General features: G+C 42.8%; 2 protein-coding genes across 3 annotated transcripts; one reads left to right on the top strand and one right to left on the bottom strand.

Moving 5' to 3' along the window:
* Positions 1–705: 705 nt before the first annotated feature.
* Positions 706–5,874, bottom strand: capza1a (capping actin protein of muscle Z-line subunit alpha 1a). The gene is made up of 10 exons (XM_028998752.1): positions 5,629–5,874; positions 3,533–3,596; positions 3,287–3,338; positions 2,982–3,045; positions 2,680–2,886; positions 2,134–2,213; positions 1,950–2,028; positions 1,787–1,858; positions 1,377–1,439; positions 706–1,205 (listed from the first exon to the last, which is right to left on the bottom strand). The coding sequence occupies exons 1-10, from the start codon at positions 5,665–5,667 to the stop codon at positions 1,065–1,067; spliced, it is 861 nt and encodes a 286-aa protein (XP_028854585.1). The 5' UTR covers positions 5,668–5,874; the 3' UTR covers positions 706–1,064.
* A 137-nt stretch (positions 5,875–6,011) lies between these two features.
* Positions 6,012–15,407, top strand: mov10a (Mov10 RNA helicase a). Of its 2 annotated transcripts, none has more exons than XM_028998751.1 (22): positions 6,012–6,402; positions 6,523–6,625; positions 6,717–6,886; positions 6,978–7,219; positions 7,446–7,695; positions 7,795–7,935; positions 9,126–9,288; positions 9,380–9,531; positions 9,637–9,807; positions 10,142–10,289; positions 10,789–10,950; positions 11,037–11,140; positions 11,241–11,338; positions 12,259–12,357; positions 12,447–12,555; positions 12,650–12,767; positions 13,130–13,321; positions 13,417–13,479; positions 14,377–14,502; positions 14,632–14,720; positions 14,934–15,052; positions 15,155–15,407. In XM_028998751.1, the coding sequence occupies exons 1-22, from the start codon at positions 6,284–6,286 to the stop codon at positions 15,178–15,180; spliced, it is 2,964 nt and encodes a 987-aa protein (XP_028854584.1). In that variant the 5' UTR covers positions 6,012–6,283; the 3' UTR covers positions 15,181–15,407. The 2 variants fall into 2 exon arrangements, with proteins under 2 accessions (XP_028854584.1, XP_028854583.1); XM_028998750.1 differs by having other exon boundaries at positions 6,013–6,402; positions 7,771–7,935.
* The last annotated feature ends 1,783 nt before the right edge of the window (positions 15,408–17,190 follow it).

Raw genomic sequence — 17,190 nt, 5'->3', positions numbered from 1 at the left:
CTGACGCCCGCGCTTCCCCCCGCCGGCCGCACGGCGGCGCCACTTTCAGCGCGCCGAGCCACGGCCGCAGGGCACTTCCTGTTCTGGCGGGTCCTGTTTTCGCGCCACGTTCGCCGCGGATCGTCACGCTTTCATCATACTTAAAATATCTAGTAAATGCACATGAATAACACATACAAACAACGGTACATGGTCCAGATAACATGCTCACCGACATGTGAAGTTGCGTTATGCTTTGACAACAAATACAAGGCACAAATCATTCAAACACCACAAAAGCATGGCATTTGGTGCAAATCATTTATTCAGAATAATGTGTTTTATTCTTACACTTTGTTTAAAAAAAAAAAAAGTCAGCAATAAAAGTAAACGAGGGTGCTGTGGCAGGGATTTAAATGGTGCACGTTTTATTTACCACTGACTGGAGGGGACCGTGATGTGATCATGTATGATGGGGACCCGACACGATCAGACACACAGCACAGGACAGTTTGGACACACCTTCTCATTCAATGTGTTTTCTTTATTTTCATGACCATTCATGAATGAGAAGGTGTCTCCAAACTTTTGGCCTGTACTGTACAATGGACCACGAAAATTGCACCATTCTACTGACAGTGGAACACTGGTGTGTGTGTGTGTATATATGTGTGTGTCTCTTTACCACGGGAAAGATGCATAAGCACGGTGCAGGCATTGGCTGACTAAACGCATATCAGCATTTTAATAGAGCAATGAAAAGGGTTGGAGGGTAAAAACATAACAGGCCAATCTTAACTCTGAGAGCGAGAGACAACAATACAGACAGTGTGGGCAAAAGAAAAACATTTCTTATAACTTTCTTGCCTTTTTAAACTGATGTCATCTTCAGTTCGGACACAAGTGGGGTAGAAACCTGAATTCTGAAACCTTGGCTTTCTTTATATATATTTATATATAAAAGGAAATAAACATTGCACTCGTCATGCGGACATGCCGCAGTTTCGGCGTCAGCGTGTCCCCTCACTGCGCAGCATGGCGCGGTGCCTGTAATGCGAGCGGGCTCCAGCTAAACGCGCACCACCCTAGGCATTCTGCATCTCCTTGCCGATTTTGTAACTGAGGATTTTGTTCCAGTCGATCTTGGTGCGCGTGACGGGAAGCTGCCGACGTAAGGCTTTGAATGTGGTATCTGACATGGTCTGGTAGTTTTCACTGATGGCCGTCTGAGAGGGGAATATTAGTAAAGAAGAGTGTTGGCCATCGTCTGCCACCAGTGCAAATTTTCTGACTGCATGCATACACATTTTTACATTATATTATTCCCGATATAAGTATAACAATTAACAATTACCTGTGACATGAATGACCAAATAAAACATGCAAAGGTCGTGTACCTGGTATTCACTTTCTGCATTTTCAATGAGTTTGATAAAGTCCTTGGCAAGTTGTGCGTCTTTCTGTCAAGACAACATAAGAGCGCAGTCATAAGAAAGGGGAGCGGAATAACTTTTTAACAGGTTACTGTTCTACACTCTCTGCACACTTGGCCGTAAACACACTTCCTCTTCAGCTGATAATCAAATCTTGGAGGAAGTGAGTCAGACCCGTGCCGTGCAGAAATATGATCCGATGTGAGAGCACAGCCAGCTAAACTTCCCGTTAATGCCTTTCAAAAGCTGCAGTCACTCTTCTCCCGTCCCTGATTCCATTATAAAGAGGCAGGGCCATTTGTCAGCTAAAGCATTTGCATGCTAGAAGCACGAGAAGTCCTTGGTTTCTTTTACATGCCACAAAAACTACTCACAGAAACAGTCAGTGACTCCTGCACATCCTTGTGGCTGACCAGCTGGACGTTGCCATCCTCGTAGTAATGCACCTGCGGTTCGAAGAACACAGGATGCATCAGAACACAAAAAGCCTTGGCCCTGAACCATTTAATAAGAATGAATGCAAGGAGGAATGCCTACCTGAACCTTGAGGACCCCCACCACTTCAACTGTGGAGTTGGAGATGCTTAACTTCCACTCAGATCGACAGCGGCCATTCCTGCATGCCCACAGGACAGAGGGGCATTCAAACACCACATTCACAAAACCTCGAGTAGGGCAGATCTGTGCAGCAACACAGACCTGTGAATGAGCGGGAAATTACCAGAAATTTTTGGGTTGGAACTGATGGCCTTCGACGCAGGCAATGATGGTCTGCTGGCCATCAATTGTTTTCCCATATACCTGCAAAAGAGCATGAAAAACGGGACTTACTAAAAAACCAGATCCACGGTTGTTATATTTCACTTTCACTCATGATGACTGCTGCCAGCAGCCAAAAGATACAGGAGCATTAAACAAGGACTAACAGATAACAGTCTAAACAGCAGTTTGTACCCTGTTGCCATCACAGCACTGAATGACATTTGATCTCTACCTCCAATTTGATTCAATTTCTATAAAGATTTCATGTGCAATAAGGATGCATGCAGATTGATTGTTTACCTACCTCATTTCTTAAATGTTAATATTATATTTTGTATCATATTTGTATTATATCACTATTATATCACTATATTCACTAGCGTTATCCTCTTTTATACTCTCCTTATTATATGTTCATAGATACCTCTCTGGCCTAATTTCGTGGTATTTGTTACAATGACAATAAAGATATTCTGATTCCCGTGATTCTGATGAAGGGCCGTACAGTGCAGACTCCAGTGGGGTAGTGCTCCTTGACGTAAGCCCTCAGCTCGGTGTCGCACGCATCCCTCAGGGGCCTGAGGGCCGCCTCCCCTTCAAAGTGCTGCACGTCGCTCGCCTCCTTCCGTAGGTGGTCGAACTTAAATGACACCTTGTTCCGGGGGTCGAAGAACCTGCCATGGCCCAGGTCTCCGTGCTCGGTGATCAGAACCTTGGTGCAGGAGGAGAAACAATGTGCATGGGCTTGTGAAGTACAGTGGAGGGGGGAGGGGGAAAAAAAAACAACTGCACCACAACAAAGCTTACCTGGTCTTCATACCCTTCAAGTTTGGCAGGGGTGAACTGGTCCATGTTATACTGGGCAAAAGCACTAAAATGAAAGGACGACATGGAACCTTTTTTTTTTTTTTTTTTTTGAGCACTTCTGAGCACCAGGCACATCATACAACAAACAGTTCAACAGTGGAAAAATAAAAGAGGCGATGGAGTTGCATTCCCCGGGGTCTTTTAACGATTCAGACTCACGGGGGCATGAGCTGCAGCCTGTGGGGAAAATCTATACGCGTTGCCGAGGAAAGCATGAAACAAAGATGTACTGAAGATATACTCACTGTGCCGCGCCCTCCCTGAGAATACCGTCATTGTTGAGTAGTAGACGCACGTCTACAAAACAAGAAACCAAACGCGTTGATCAGTAAGATGTTATTCACATTTAGGCAATTTTAACAATAATCATTTTAACTCTCCAACAGCTACAATCACTCTCTTATGTAATGACTCCAGTCAGGACCAATTTTGCTTCGGTGCTTCGGAGCCACGGTGAAATGAAACGTCAGTGTGTTTTGCTGGTTCCTCACCATTAAACACCTCATTAAATTCCCCAGGAGGGGCATGGATGATGAAGTTGGCAGCAATGCGGACCTGTGTTAAAGGCAAACGGCAGAGGTGAGTAGGCTGCACGTTCACAACTTCTCCGTCCGTTCTCCTCACTAGATAAAACAATCCAGGAGGACCAAAGCATCATAATTACAAAGACAGAGATTAACTATATAACCCAAGGAACATTAAAATAAGTCTCTAATGAGTTAATGAAAGGTCAGTCTGTTGATAAAGAGCCTAGTGGCTTAAACACTCGTCTATGAGCCAGAAGTCACAGGTCCAAACCCCCCTGAGTGTCTCCAGGGAGACGGTCCTGTAACTACTGATTGTAAGTCGCTCTGGATAAGGACGTCTGATAAATGCTGTAAATGTAAATAAATGAGACAAGGTCAAGGACCATATCCTAAACCAAAAATGGCAATGTTTCACAAAGATGTGAAAAATTGACCCACTAAATTAAGATATGACTGCCCTGGTTTTCAAGGCTTATGATACAGGTTTCGTTTAAAAGTGGGTCAATACGTGGGTCAATAAGTGGTCTAACTGTACTCTACACTATGATCGAGAAGAAGGAAATGGCATTCAGTGCCGGTGCGAGACACTTCCATGTTTGAAAGCAAAAAAAAAAAAAAAAACAGCAAAGTCCCACATCCCCAAATGAAGAGATCCCTACCCAATGAGACAAGTTGCAAAACTATTATAATACTGTCTCATGGCTCGGAAATGAACAGTTCCTCTGCCCCCTTGTCCCCAGGCAAACATTCTGCTGACTGGACACTGACTGGGTGATTGGTAACAACTTTTTTTTTTAATAATAAAAGTAACACACAGAGCATTGAAATCATGAAGAGGGAACATGAATATGTCTAGACAGTATCAACACTGGACTAACTGCAGGGTGTGGGCACTGGATATACAGAACCATATGAAACGTTCTTGGTTTTTAACTCAGATAGTGGCCATTCCAGCTTTTTTTTTTTTTTTTTTTTTTTCGAAGACAGTCGAATGAAAAGGAGCCAGATAATGATGGCCGGACATAATCAATGGACAGAAATATCTGACAATATGCATTAGCCCTGTAAACAAACAACAAATGAAATATCGGTGCCTTGCTTTAGTCTAGATAAAACTGCTTAATCAGGGGGAAATAAAAAACCCCACTAAAACCACATAGAGTGCAAATTTCCAGCGATGCCAAATCAAAGTGCATTTAAATTGTGCTGGTAAATGAACAAATCACGGGATGGATGCAGCTAGCTACTCCTTTCCCGCGAGTGAATTTTCCAAATACCTCCAACCAACACGGCTGGTCTCTACATGCATGTGACCGCATGACCGGAGTGTCTGAGGCGGCCCCGGCTGAACAAGCACAAGCATGTGGGGCCAGAGAGCAGATTCCGCACACCAGGGGCATTAAATATTCAAGGGCACAGCCCAAGACATGTAAAGTCAGGCGCATTTACATCAGCACAGCCTGCACGTTGCAATGCACCTATACCAACACCAGATGTAAATGTTCCAATGGCCAATACCAACAGATAGTGGTTATATTTCTAGAACTATTTTAATATACTGCCACAGGAAAGAAAAAAGAAAACACTGAGAGATCCTTGTCACTTGGTACTTGGTAATTCTAGTACTCGAGTGTGAAAAGTACGGATTAGATCAGCGTTGCGCCTAAAAAACGCACCATGGTCCATCACCAAGAACAGGGTTGGGCGCCCCTGGGATATAAGGAATTCATGTCCAGAAAGCAAGTTGGACCACTAACTTTGCAAACTTGCTGGCTATGACATTTCAGACTCGATTGGGGGCATTTTAGTAGTAATAAAACGCATGTGTCGGGTATAAATGCTGCAAGTAAAACTCTGTTCAGCCCCGGAGGTTGGAGTTTCCACTGTAGTAGACGTCGGATGAATGTAATGCTAAACGCTAGGCAGCGCCTAAGTAGTTGTCGCCGTATATTATACTATATAGTATCGCCAAACATTAATCTTTAAGCAAACCTACTGCAGAAAGTCGCACGTTTGAACTCCAAAATGAAGTTTTAAATTCACGCAAACGAGTACCTTACCTTCTCCTCATCAGTAAGCTGATCCCCAAAGTCCGCCATCTTGGCTCATCTGGACCAGCCCAAATAGCGGCATATCGTTCCTGAACGAATGGATCTTTTTTGGAACGAACTGAAGCGGTTCAGTGAACAATGCATTTGTTAAATTAGATATTTATTCTACTTCATTGCACTAACTTGAACGTTTTAACTAATCATCTTTAGTGATTATGGGATTTTATGTGTATTATAGTTACAGTTCTGGTTATTCTGGTTATTCAGCGAAGCTGTTAGTTTCGTTTCTGCTTCTCGGGCGGGTTGACGTGAATTTTCAAGGGACCGTCCTTAAATTAACATTTCTTTATTGCAAACGTTAGCACTTCAGTCAGTGTAAAATAACTATCAACTTAAAGGCAATTGTTGACCGTTCATACGAAGTCGTCGCGCTCAGTTGTGTCTGGTATAAATTTGCTATCTTTATCATTTTCTTTTCACTTTTCGTTTATTTGGTGTAATGAATGTTTAAGGACAGTGCCCAGACAGGGTCGTACTGTGCCTGTTCGGAAGCGGGGGATGCCCCGCTTGGGAAAAAGTTCGAGCGCCGAACGCTCGGTCCTTCGGCTCGGGTTGTTTGTTAAATGAGGCAGCGTCCGCGCATTTCCTGCTCCGGGCTTTAATAATGCCGTCGCTCCGAGCACTTCTGGAGACTGGGCGCGAGTTCACCGAATTCCTGGGAGATCGGAAGACGATCACGAGCAGACCAGAACTTCACAAAATTTACGTCGACGAGTTTAAGAGGTACCTTTAAAATGTTCATACCTTTCAAATTCATATGCTGTCAGTAGTAGCTGTCAGGAGGGCCACATACAATAACTGGCCGACGACCGCTACATTTTTTTTATTTTTATTTTTTTCCAGAAATGGGACCAGTTATAACTTTGCCAGCGTGCTCTTCGCTTTACAGAAATACAACAAAGCCAGCGTAACAAAAGCGAAGGTGTTTCTAAATGCGAAGTCCCAGGTAGGTGTTTAATGTCAGCAGTACACGTCGGTTGCGTTACGTCTGCCAGCCTGTGATGCCCGGACGTCGCACGTTTCCTCCTCACGTTAAGGTCCGAACGATCTACTGTGACCAGTGGAGAGCACCCCCGAAACGGGCAGGTGTGCGTGTCGCCCCCGAGCAGAATGCGGGTGGCGAGCCTGCCGCATGTGACCTAGCCATGAATCCGGTTAATCAAAAGCAGCTGGCCAGAGATGTCCTGCAGAAGCTGAGGAAGAACAGGTGAGGACATCTCTTAAAATACATACATATATATTTGTTTTAAATTCTGAATCGCGTCATGCACAAACCCTTGCTTTTTCTCAATTTGCAGAAAGGAGTTGATCTCCAACAAGGGGGGCATCGAGATTGCCTGCGACCAGAAGGAATTCAATGGCAAGGTGAAGTTCGTCATCGAGGACATCAAGACGCTGTTTGTGGTCAAGTTCAGCATCTTGAACACCGCCGAGGGCTCCGTCATGTTCACGTACTACACGGCGCTGCACAGGTTCAGCTGCTTCAACCTCGTGGATGAAAAACGAGTCACACGGACCTCTCCCCTTCTGCTCGGTCCAGGTGAGGTGGAGCAAAGATTTAGACAGAACATTATTATGGGTACACCTTACATGGTGGCACTAATGATTTGCTACTGATTTGGTCAGAAATATCCAACTGTCAGTCATCCTATGGCTAGTGTGCGGCTGCATGCATTTTGTATTTATGCCCCTTAGTTGGTCCACCATGCTTAGTGTTGAATCATCTTTGTCTAAAATGCTACCTATATTTCATTATATTATTATAGGTGACTGTTACATGATCGAAGTCCAATACCAGCTCCACCACTATGGGCATTTCCCTGCTTCGTTATACTTTGAGTTCTGCTCTGGCGCAGCGGCTTCTTCCAAGCCCTTCTCCATCATTCGGGAGCTGGAAGCTGTGGCCAACATAACGCTCCCTGTGGAACTGGGGCCCGTTGCCCCATACAAGCAGATGCTGGTTACCAAATTGGCCACAGTGGCCACAGTGGTGGAAGAAGGACAGCCTCCTGTGAGGTACTCTTAATGAACATTGTGCAGATCCTTATGGTTTGAGAATTGATCAGTAAATTCTGCCTTGTAAATGTTTAGGGAAGATCTTTGCTTCCTCAATAGCTCTGTCAGCCACAAGTCAAAGATCCTGGTGAAGCTGAAAGACTACAAATATCCACAATGCCTCAAGGACTTGGTGAGGCAAAGACTGGAGGATTCTGAGCACTTATCACCTTCAGCGAAACAGCGGTTGCCAGCTGTGAGGTCAGTGGTCTCAGCTAAATTGACTTATCCTTGCTTGGGGTTTCTGGGACTCTGGATATGAACTTTGTTTGGTGCACTGAAAATAAGTCATACTAAGACTTACTTTAATTTTTCATTTTCAAACTCCTGTGAACCAGAAGACCACAAAGTCACAGGTTCAAACCTCACTTTCTACCATTGTATCCCTGAGCAAGACACTTAACCCTTAGTGTCTCCAGGGGGACTGTCCCTGTAACTACTGATAAATGCCCTAAATGTTAATATATATAAAATATCAATTTAATTTCTCCACTGTAATCCAATCAGAGCTCATTTAAATATTGCTTTAAAATATTGGCAAAAACATTATATATCAAAAATGTAATTGAGCTTTTTTTTCATGTCTCAACAAGAACAGCTTGTCTCAAATGTATTAATTATTAATGGTGTGCTGTTGGATTGAGCGTTTAGGATGTAAATATGTTGCTCTGACTGTTATAAAAAGAATCCAAAGTATCCAAAAAATGTGGGGAAAGGCTAGAACAGAGTGGTAGTATTTCATAATACACACATTTTCTTATAAATTCTAAATTCTCTGCTGTCTGTGTTTTGTGTCATCCTATGTGTTGAGTCACAGTTCCAATATCCTTACATTTGTTAATGGAAGAGGGAAAACCTTTTTTCAACAGGAATTGAATTTGAACTTGGAACGAATTGTTGTTCTTTACTACGGCTGAGGTTGTAGTTGGGGAGCTGAGAGCCTTGTGTCTGTTTCTGGTTATGAGCTTGGCTAATGGGGAAGGCAGACTTCGTGACATTGGCCTTCCCATCTTTCCCAAACTCCCTGTTCTGACAACGTGGGAGCAAAGGAGAAGGGCCCGGTTTCAATGGGAGCGTATACACAGCGATTGGGGGGAAAAAAAAAAAAAAAAAAAAGGAATGTTATCCGCTGAGTGAGGCCTTATGCCAACTGTACCATGTTACAATAAATAAATCACACAACAATTCATTTTGAGAAAGACCAAATAAAAAAAATTAATGTACTGTTAATTTGTATAAAATTCACATGGTATGAACATTTTGTTTCTGTTCAAATCCATATATTTCTTGTTCTTGTTTTTCTTGTCTTCCGGGGTTGGGTTGTTTAAACCTCTCTTTCCCATGGCCTTCAAGATCCTGAAGATTTATGTTTTGTCTGTCGAATAATTCAGGAATCTCCTGAACTCAGCCTTGAACATGAAGAACTACAGCCAGCGCTTCCACCTCTTACTGCATCTGGAAGAGATCCAGTTGGAGGTTGACATTAGGAAGTATGACCTACATAACCAGACCATGACCCTGGATAAAACCAACAAAAATCTGCTCATTCTCAAAGTAAGCAGTCTTCTTTTGTTGAACTGTAAATTCATAAATGTCTTGGCCACCCCTAATATGGCTCGTTTTATATGGTAAACTCCTCCTTCAGGTCCCTGGAGTGGCAGAAAACAGACCGTCGGTTCTGAGAGGAGACTTACTGAAGGTGTCCAAGTCAGGGGACAAGTCCCAGCCCCTTACTGTGTATACAGGCTACGTTCACAAAGTCCAGCTTGACAACATCATACTGGGATTCTCAAAGAAGTAAGGACTGTGTTTTATTTTGCCAATTGAGTTCTTGAGTTCTTTGCAATATGGAAGACTCCAAAAGCCCATTTTTGATTGATTTCCATCCTTGATTGTTTTCAGGCTTTTGCAAAGCCTCATCCCCAACATGAAGTTTGATGTTGAGTTCACCATCAGCCGCTATACCCTGAAACTGCAGCATCGTGCTGTGGACCTGGCAACCAAACACCAGCTGGAAAAGGTGCTCTTTCCAAAGGAGAATGAAGGCAAAGCCCCAACCACGCCCCGCCTAAGGTGTATACATGTTTGCACTGAGATTAACTAAGCAATATAGACGTCTATAATGTTCCTAAAGCTTCCTAAGCTTATGTTTTTTCCTGTTGTCATTCATGCTATCCTCTGTTACCAAGAGGGTGCACGGTACTTCAGCATGAAGAAAAAATTGTCCATGTCCGCCAAATAAGAAACTGATGTTCTTACTTGAGTTGAACAGTGTGACGAAAGCTGCCACTGTTCAATTTCAAATGCAACTTTTTTTTATCAATATAACCATTGGTTCATAGCCATTTCTGGAGCCAGCATTAGTTGCCCTAATCGCTGCCCTAATATCTGTATTATTTTTCTTTAGAATGTCCAACAGAGCCTTGGAAGAAAACCCAGAACAAATGGCAGCCGTGCAGAGTATTGTATCTGGAAATTCCAAGCCAGCCCCCTACCTCATATTCGGACCACCTGGGACAGGCAAAACTGTTACTCTGGTGGAAGCCATCTGTCAGGTACAACACTGGTCACCGGTTTGAACAATTACTCACATTATGTGAAAGGATTTCTGTGGCCAACCTCAATCCTAGTGATTCATCATCCTGTAAAACTCCTCAGGACTTGCATCGAAACGATGGAGTATTGGAGTCAGGTGGCTTTCGGAATAAGCTTGTGGAATTGTAGATGAGATGGAGCAGGTGTGGCCACCACTCCCCTATTCAATCAATTACTGTACAAAGACTTTTTGATTAGTAACATTTCCCTCTCCCAAATTACCAGGGGCTAAAAATGACTGCTATTAAATATGTAATTATATGCTAAGGTTTTCCTTATTTTGGCATGTCACTATGATTGCTTAAATACCTTTCGGAAATGCCTACAAACAAAACTCTGGCATAAAGAGGATGTGAAAATGAGTAAAATTAGCTCAAAGTAATTATTACAATTTATTTATATTTCTCTGTAATTTTACTGAATGCAGAACATTATTTATTTTTTATGTTTGTCCTGTAGATATACAAATCCAGTCATTCTGCCCATATCCTGGCATGTGCCCCCTCAAACAGTGCATCCGATTTGCTCTGTGAGAGACTCAAGAAATATGTGGATGCCCGCCACCTTTTCCGCATCTGCGCCAGTAGCCGAGACCCTGGAACGGTCTCCAAAAACCTGCTGGTGAGCTTCAATGACTGCATTTCTCCCTTTACCCTACTTAATATATAGCAAATATAATATTCTTCTCATATTCCCCAATTCTGCAGAAGCATTGCAACTGGGATGAGCGTCAAGACTGCTTTGTCTTCCCTGCCAAAGAGACTGTGATTAACTTCAGGATTATTGTGTCTACGCTCCTCACTGCAGGAAGGTAGGTGCACATCTGTCATGCTGTGGATATGTCCTGTGGACCAGTAGGAGGCATTCATTACACGACTAACAGCTTTTTCTAACATGTGCTTGTCTCTCAGGCTTGTCTCTGGAGGTATCCCTGCAGGCCACTTCACGCATATCTTTGTGGATGAGGCAGGCCAAACTGCAGAGCCAGAATGCATGGTCGGGATAGCGGGTAGGGAGTGTGGTAGAAGTTGTCTACATAGATGATTTTCGTGAAATACATTTATACTGACATGGTAACAAAAGGAATGATGCTGTGTTTTATTGTTGATGGATTGTTTTAATGTTGAAAAAGCATTAGCTATGACAACATAATTTAACATAAAATATTCTTAAGTTAAATAAGAAATTCAGTCCTTGGATCCAAGATTAATAAACCCTTTTGTAGAATGTACAAGGAGACAAATCAACATGGTTGTACAGAACTGTCTCAAGTACCACCTTATTTAGACAAAAAGATACAGTTTAGCGGTTTATCTGCCATTGCATTTTCTTAGAGGGAAAACTCACTTCCGGTTAGAAAATGTAGTTATTCACAAGTCTGCATAATTTAAACACTCCAGTGTATACAGTGTACAATCAGGGTCAAGGTAGGATAACAAACATGGAACATTTTGTTATAAAAGAGGAAGACTCAAAAATTCCAACAGAGGACTTCCTCGTCATTAACCTTGTTTCCTGAGTTCCCAACAGCACCGGTGGACATAGTTGATGCAAAGCATTGCACACATTTCATGCCCCCTTCTCACCTTGCCCCTTTTCTGAACTGTATGTATAGTATTCAATACCACTTGTGTCTATCAAGAAATAAAAGACACAACTGCACAGTGAGTCATGACCACATTTCACGTCACGTCAGACTGATTTACAGAAGCGGCTTGACCTTCGGAGGCTCCAGGGAGTTGCACACAGGGAGATAAGAACTCCAAGTGCAGAGGGCAGGCAGAAGTCAGTTTGTCTTCTGGGTCTTATCAGTTTTTCAGACAACATGAAGGTTTTACACTGTGTATCTTCTACCGGCCCAGATTCTTGAGAGAGAGCACATGTTTGTGAGACAACCTGAATGGTCAGTGCCACCTCTGCCTTTGCCAGGATTACTTCAGCCAGAGACAGGACAGCTGGTGCTGGCAGGAGACCCACAGCAGCTGGGACCTATCCTGCGCTCCCCACTGGCTCTGCAGTATGGGCTGGGTGAGCGAATCAAAACATCACACACACCTGAAGCTTACGTGGCACTGACTCATCCAACCATCCTTGTGGCTGCCCTTAACATTAACCAGGCCTTTCCATGCTGGAAAGACTGATGAGTGGTAACGTCCTCTACCAGAAGAGCGAAGAGTCTGGCCAGTACAACGGCCATTTCGTCACCAAGCTGCTGCGGAACTACAGGTATAATGTTACCGTGGCCTTCTGACTTTCCTGTTTGGGGTTATTTTGTCCAGTGTGTTATTCCTTCCATCCACTCTGACCCCATTTTTCACAGGTCCCACCCAGCCATCCTCAAGATCCCTAATGAGCTTTTTTATGATAATGAGCTGCAAGTGTACGCAGAGGAAAAGGCCCGGAAAGCTTTCTGTAACTGGAAGCACCTGCCTAAAAAGGTGCCATGCACCAACAGCACCGATACAATACAATTCACTTTAACCAAGCTTTATTTTTCTGACATTTACGGCATTTATCAGACGTCCTTATCCAGAGTGACTCACAATCAGTAGTTACAGGGACAGTCACCCTGGAGACACTCAGGGTTAAGTTTCTTACTCAGGGACATAATGGTGATAAGTGGGGGTTGAAACTGTAAATTACGGTCTTATGGTTCATAGGTGAGTGTGTTACCCTCTAGGCTACTACTTCCCCCTTATTTTTCTTATAATATGCATCATGCATGGTTTAGCAATTGTATTTTCAGAGATGGCAGTTGGACAGACAGGGAACGACTGCCTGATATATTATTTCTTGGCAGGGCTTCCCTGTGATTTTTCACGGAGTCATCGGTAAAGATGAAAGGGAGGCCAACAGCCCGTCCTTCTTCAACGAAGCCGAGATAAAAATCCTGGTCAGCTACCTGCTCAATCTGAAGAACTCCCACCGCAAGGACGGGCTGCCCAGTCTGACGTCTGACCACATTGGCATCATTGCCCCCTTCAGGAAACAGGTTGTTCATTTATTTAAAAATCATAAAATACATTATCTATTTTAATATTCAGACCCTTTCTGAAGTCTGCCTTCTTTTGTTCTGACTCCAAAAAGGTGGAGAAAATTAAGAAAACCTTAAAAGCGGTCAACGATCTGAAAGAATGGAGTAACATCAAGGTTGGTGATTTTGTTAGTTAAATTTTATATACTTATAATAAAAAATCCAGGTGCCCAAGGTGAGATAAGAGCTGTACTCTTGCACTACATGGAGCAAACAAAACTCGACGGCAATCTGTTGATGCACACCTTTTATAGCATTACAGACAAGGATTTTGTCAAACCTATATGTTGCTAGGCAGATGACACAGTTTCAGGTTGTGAACAACCCCGAGAAGATCCTCTGAGTTCCTCTCTGCCCTTGTTAGTCAGTTAGACCACGTTCTGGGCGTTTAGCCAAGTTCCTGTGACCTGGGTGCACCCCCGCCTACCGTCGGCTGTAGCTGTAGAGATACGGGAAGACAGTTTGCATGGGATTATATTTGGCATGGGAATGATTGCATTAAGCAGAACTGGGAGAATATTATATTCAAGGACACTCAAATAGGGCTTCCAAGGTGTTACTTCCATCTCATCCGCCATTCTATGTCGCAGACAGGGACAGCATGTGGCATAGGCAATAAATGCCTAATATGCGGAGGAAGAAAAGAAAGTAACATTCTATGATCCTTTAAACTAGTTGGTATTAATGCTTTTTAATATGAAAAGAACAAGCTCACATGAATTTACCTGCTTAGCAAAGCCTATTAAGTAGTAGTAATAATGATACGTAACTTTCCTATGAGGCCACTGCGGCAACCCTGTCGCCTCCTCCTCTGTTGTAAACAGCTGCTTTCTGGCTGCGTCCTCCCCCCTTCCACTGGCATCTCTCTATATGTCACCTGGCTCTTCTGAACAGGGCTTCAAGCCTTTTTCCCACTCCAGCAATATGTAGGATGGGCACCTGAAGTCCTTATATATTATTATGGGAAAAGTGTTTGGTCAGAAGGCCATTTCATTGAGTTTAAGGTGTTTTAGGTTGGCTCAGTTGAGGAGTTCCAAGGACAGGAGCGGCTCATCGTTTTGGTATCTACTGTTCGCAGTAGCATCAACTATGTCAAGATGGACCAAGACTTCAGTATCGGTTTCCTTGCTAATGCAAAGGTAGCCTGATTTGCTTATTTCGTAGTATACCATTTCGTTTCAAAGATTTTGCAGCATAAATATGTAAAATCACCTGAAAGACATCTTGATTTTAAGAAATAGATGTGAGGGCTGGCCCTGTCTTTGTAGAGATTTAATGTGGCAATGACCAGAGCCAAGGCACTGCTGATAGTCATTGGAAACCCTGTCATCCTCATGAAGAACCCCACCTGGGAACGGTACGTTCTCTACTGTCCCACTGGTCTTTACTGGTCACACCAGCTACAGAAACTTCCATTTATCTTTTTAACACTGTATCAGAAACGTATGAAGGACTGTTTAGCTTCTTTGTTTTTTATTTCATTTAAAAATTATTATTTTTTAGGTAAGATATCTTTGTGTGTGAAAATAGTGCAACTGTATCTTACTATTCTACTGTATTCAAAATGCAGGTTTATCCGCTACTGTGAAGAAGAGGGGGGTTACACTGGCTTTGATTATAAAGATTCTGAGGGTGAGGAATTTTTGGTTGCCAGACTGGCTGGCCTCAGCCTGCATGTGGGGTCTGAAGGTTTGTAATATTGGCATATTATTAATATTGGCAAGTTTGGCATATTGCCATTGTATTATATGTACACATCATGTATTAAGGACAGTTTGCATCTTTTGGCAGATCTGGAGGAGAGTCCAGCCCAATAACACGTCCACATTGAGTGGAGGAGTGAACGTTAATGGAGGACCAGCACATTTAGCTGCTGCTCAAAAATGCAACCAGTACAATGATTATCAGATACATTTTCTCCAAATCATGTTTTCAGACACATTAAGAATACAGTTTTATCCTGAAGCACTTCTAAAGACTGAAATGGGACTACTGAACATTTGTAAGACAACTAAAAAATAAAGTTTTTTTTTAACTTGTTCAATGATGACTGAAGTTTGAAAGTGCAACACTACAACATTGGTGAGTGAGTTTTCACCAGAACTGTCAGAGAGAGGTTCATACATACATGCATTTTTTTTCAGTTTAACAAATGAACTACACAAAAGAGACTGAAGCGCATGGGATCTATTGCTATTAATCATGTCAGTTAAAAATGGGCAAACGCACAGAAACAGAAAGGCATATGGTGGTTTCTGGTTTAAGGAAGGCTTTATTTTCCCTCTTTTATTCTTGCTGCTGTCAGCTCTGGGGCTCTTATAAAGATGACTAATGTCATAAACTCCACAGCCTTCAGGATGTGTAGACTTTTATCGTATTACTGTGTGGAACTGTAGTGCTGAATTTAGTTTTTTTTTTCCCCTCTCTTCTAAGGAAAGCTATTTTTTTGCAAAATGAATTGCAACTTTCAATTTATTATATTATTTGCTGGACAACCTATCAGTATCCATCAGCCTTGTACAAGTACCTTCTTGGGGATCAAGTGTAGGCTAAGGGGCAGTGGTGGCCTAGCGGTTAAGGAAGCGGCCCCGTAATCAGAAGGTTGCCGGTTCGAATCCCGATCCGCCAAGGTGCCACTGAGGTGCCACTGAGCAATGCACCGTCCCCCCAAATTTTATTGTGTGCACCGTGTGCTGTGCTGTGTATCACATGTGACAATCACTACACTTTAGAAAAGGTGTTGTGGCCTCGAAAATACAGGATTTCTGGAAAACAATGAATATGTGAATATATGCAGGTAATGCACATCACATTTATGGATGAGTTGAGGCAAATGACATAACTTGTTGGCCCCTGGGCACAGATATATGAAAAGCTTGGGCAAAAACCCGGATCATCTTTATTAGGTAGTGCCGTGCATGGGTATGCACCCGTGTGAGAAAATATTTTAAAATTAGACTTAATTTTTGTGGAAATAAATTAAAAACATTCAGACACAAGATAACCAAACCCAGTATTTACAGTATAATTTTTGTGCTATATATATGAATAAATCTTGAGTAATTATTATTTGAGATATTAATTTTCCTTCCAAATATCTGTTATTTGGAAGAGAGACTGAGCAGCCGGTCTCAGTTTAGTCAGCTGGTAAACTTGGAGAGAATGACATAATGTATTGCTGCTTCAGTCCAAGTACACATAATATAAATCTCATCATTTTGCGTTCATATAATCCCACGATCTGACAGCGCAGCGCTGTTTGTTTCATTTGATTTAGAAAAAAAATTATAGAACATACTTTTCCCTCTTCAACGGGCTATTGCTGGTTAACTTTATTGTCATCTCACCATGTATAAGTACACAGAGAGACGACATTGCGAAGCTTTGTAGATTCAGTGTGTGCAAAAAAAAAAACATGGTGCAAATGGAATAACACACAACACAAAACATGTCAAAGGACATTGTGGACATTGTGCACCGACCCACAAAACAGTGCAAGTCTAGACAAACTTGGCAATAGATTGCCAAGATCTAGACTCTAGACTCTCGGAACAGTCCCGCCCCTCCCATATTTCTGATTGGCTTATTGTCTTGTGGGCCTGTGGTTGGTGTGGTTTTGAATGAAAGCTGCGCCTCTCAGATCTAGTGTCAGATCACTGGGAGGACCTGAGAACACCCTTCATTCACACCTACGGCCAATTTAGAGTCGCCAATCCATCCAGGTGGACCTTTGCTAGCTGTGGAGGAAACTGGAGAACACGGGGGAAACCCACAGCAACACAGGGGGAGCATGCACACTTCACACACACACAGTCCGAGGCGGGATT

Source organism: Denticeps clupeoides, chromosome 12 (genome assembly GCF_900700375.1).
Source record: "Denticeps clupeoides chromosome 12, fDenClu1.1, whole genome shotgun sequence".
Lineage (NCBI taxonomy): Eukaryota > Metazoa > Chordata > Actinopteri > Clupeiformes > Denticipitidae > Denticeps > Denticeps clupeoides.
Note: the sequence above shows the minus strand (reverse complement) of the source record. Positions and strands in the feature narration are given on the sequence as shown.

Bases quoted from the DNA above. Each gene is read 5' to 3' on its own strand.
- capza1a (XM_028998752.1), bottom strand. From the start codon at position 5,667: ATGGCGGACTTTGGGGATCAGCTTACTGATGAGGAGAAG. The intron at 2,887-2,981 runs GTAAGCTTTGTT...TCCTGCACCAAG, and splicing joins TTGAAGGGTATGAAGACCAG to GTTCTGATCACCGAGCACGG. The intron at 1,206-1,376 runs GTACACGACCTT...TTCCCCTCTCAG, and splicing joins ATGCAGAAAGTGAATACCAG to ACGGCCATCAGTGAAAACTA.
- mov10a (XM_028998750.1), top strand. From the start codon at position 6,284: ATGCCGTCGCTCCGAGCACTTCTGGAGACTGGGCGCGAGTTCACCGAA. The intron at 11,141-11,240 runs GTAGGTGCACAT...CTTGTCTCTCAG, and splicing joins ACGCTCCTCACTGCAGGAAG to GCTTGTCTCTGGAGGTATCC. The intron at 12,768-13,129 runs GTGCCATGCACC...ATTTCTTGGCAG, and splicing joins GGAAGCACCTGCCTAAAAAG to GGCTTCCCTGTGATTTTTCA.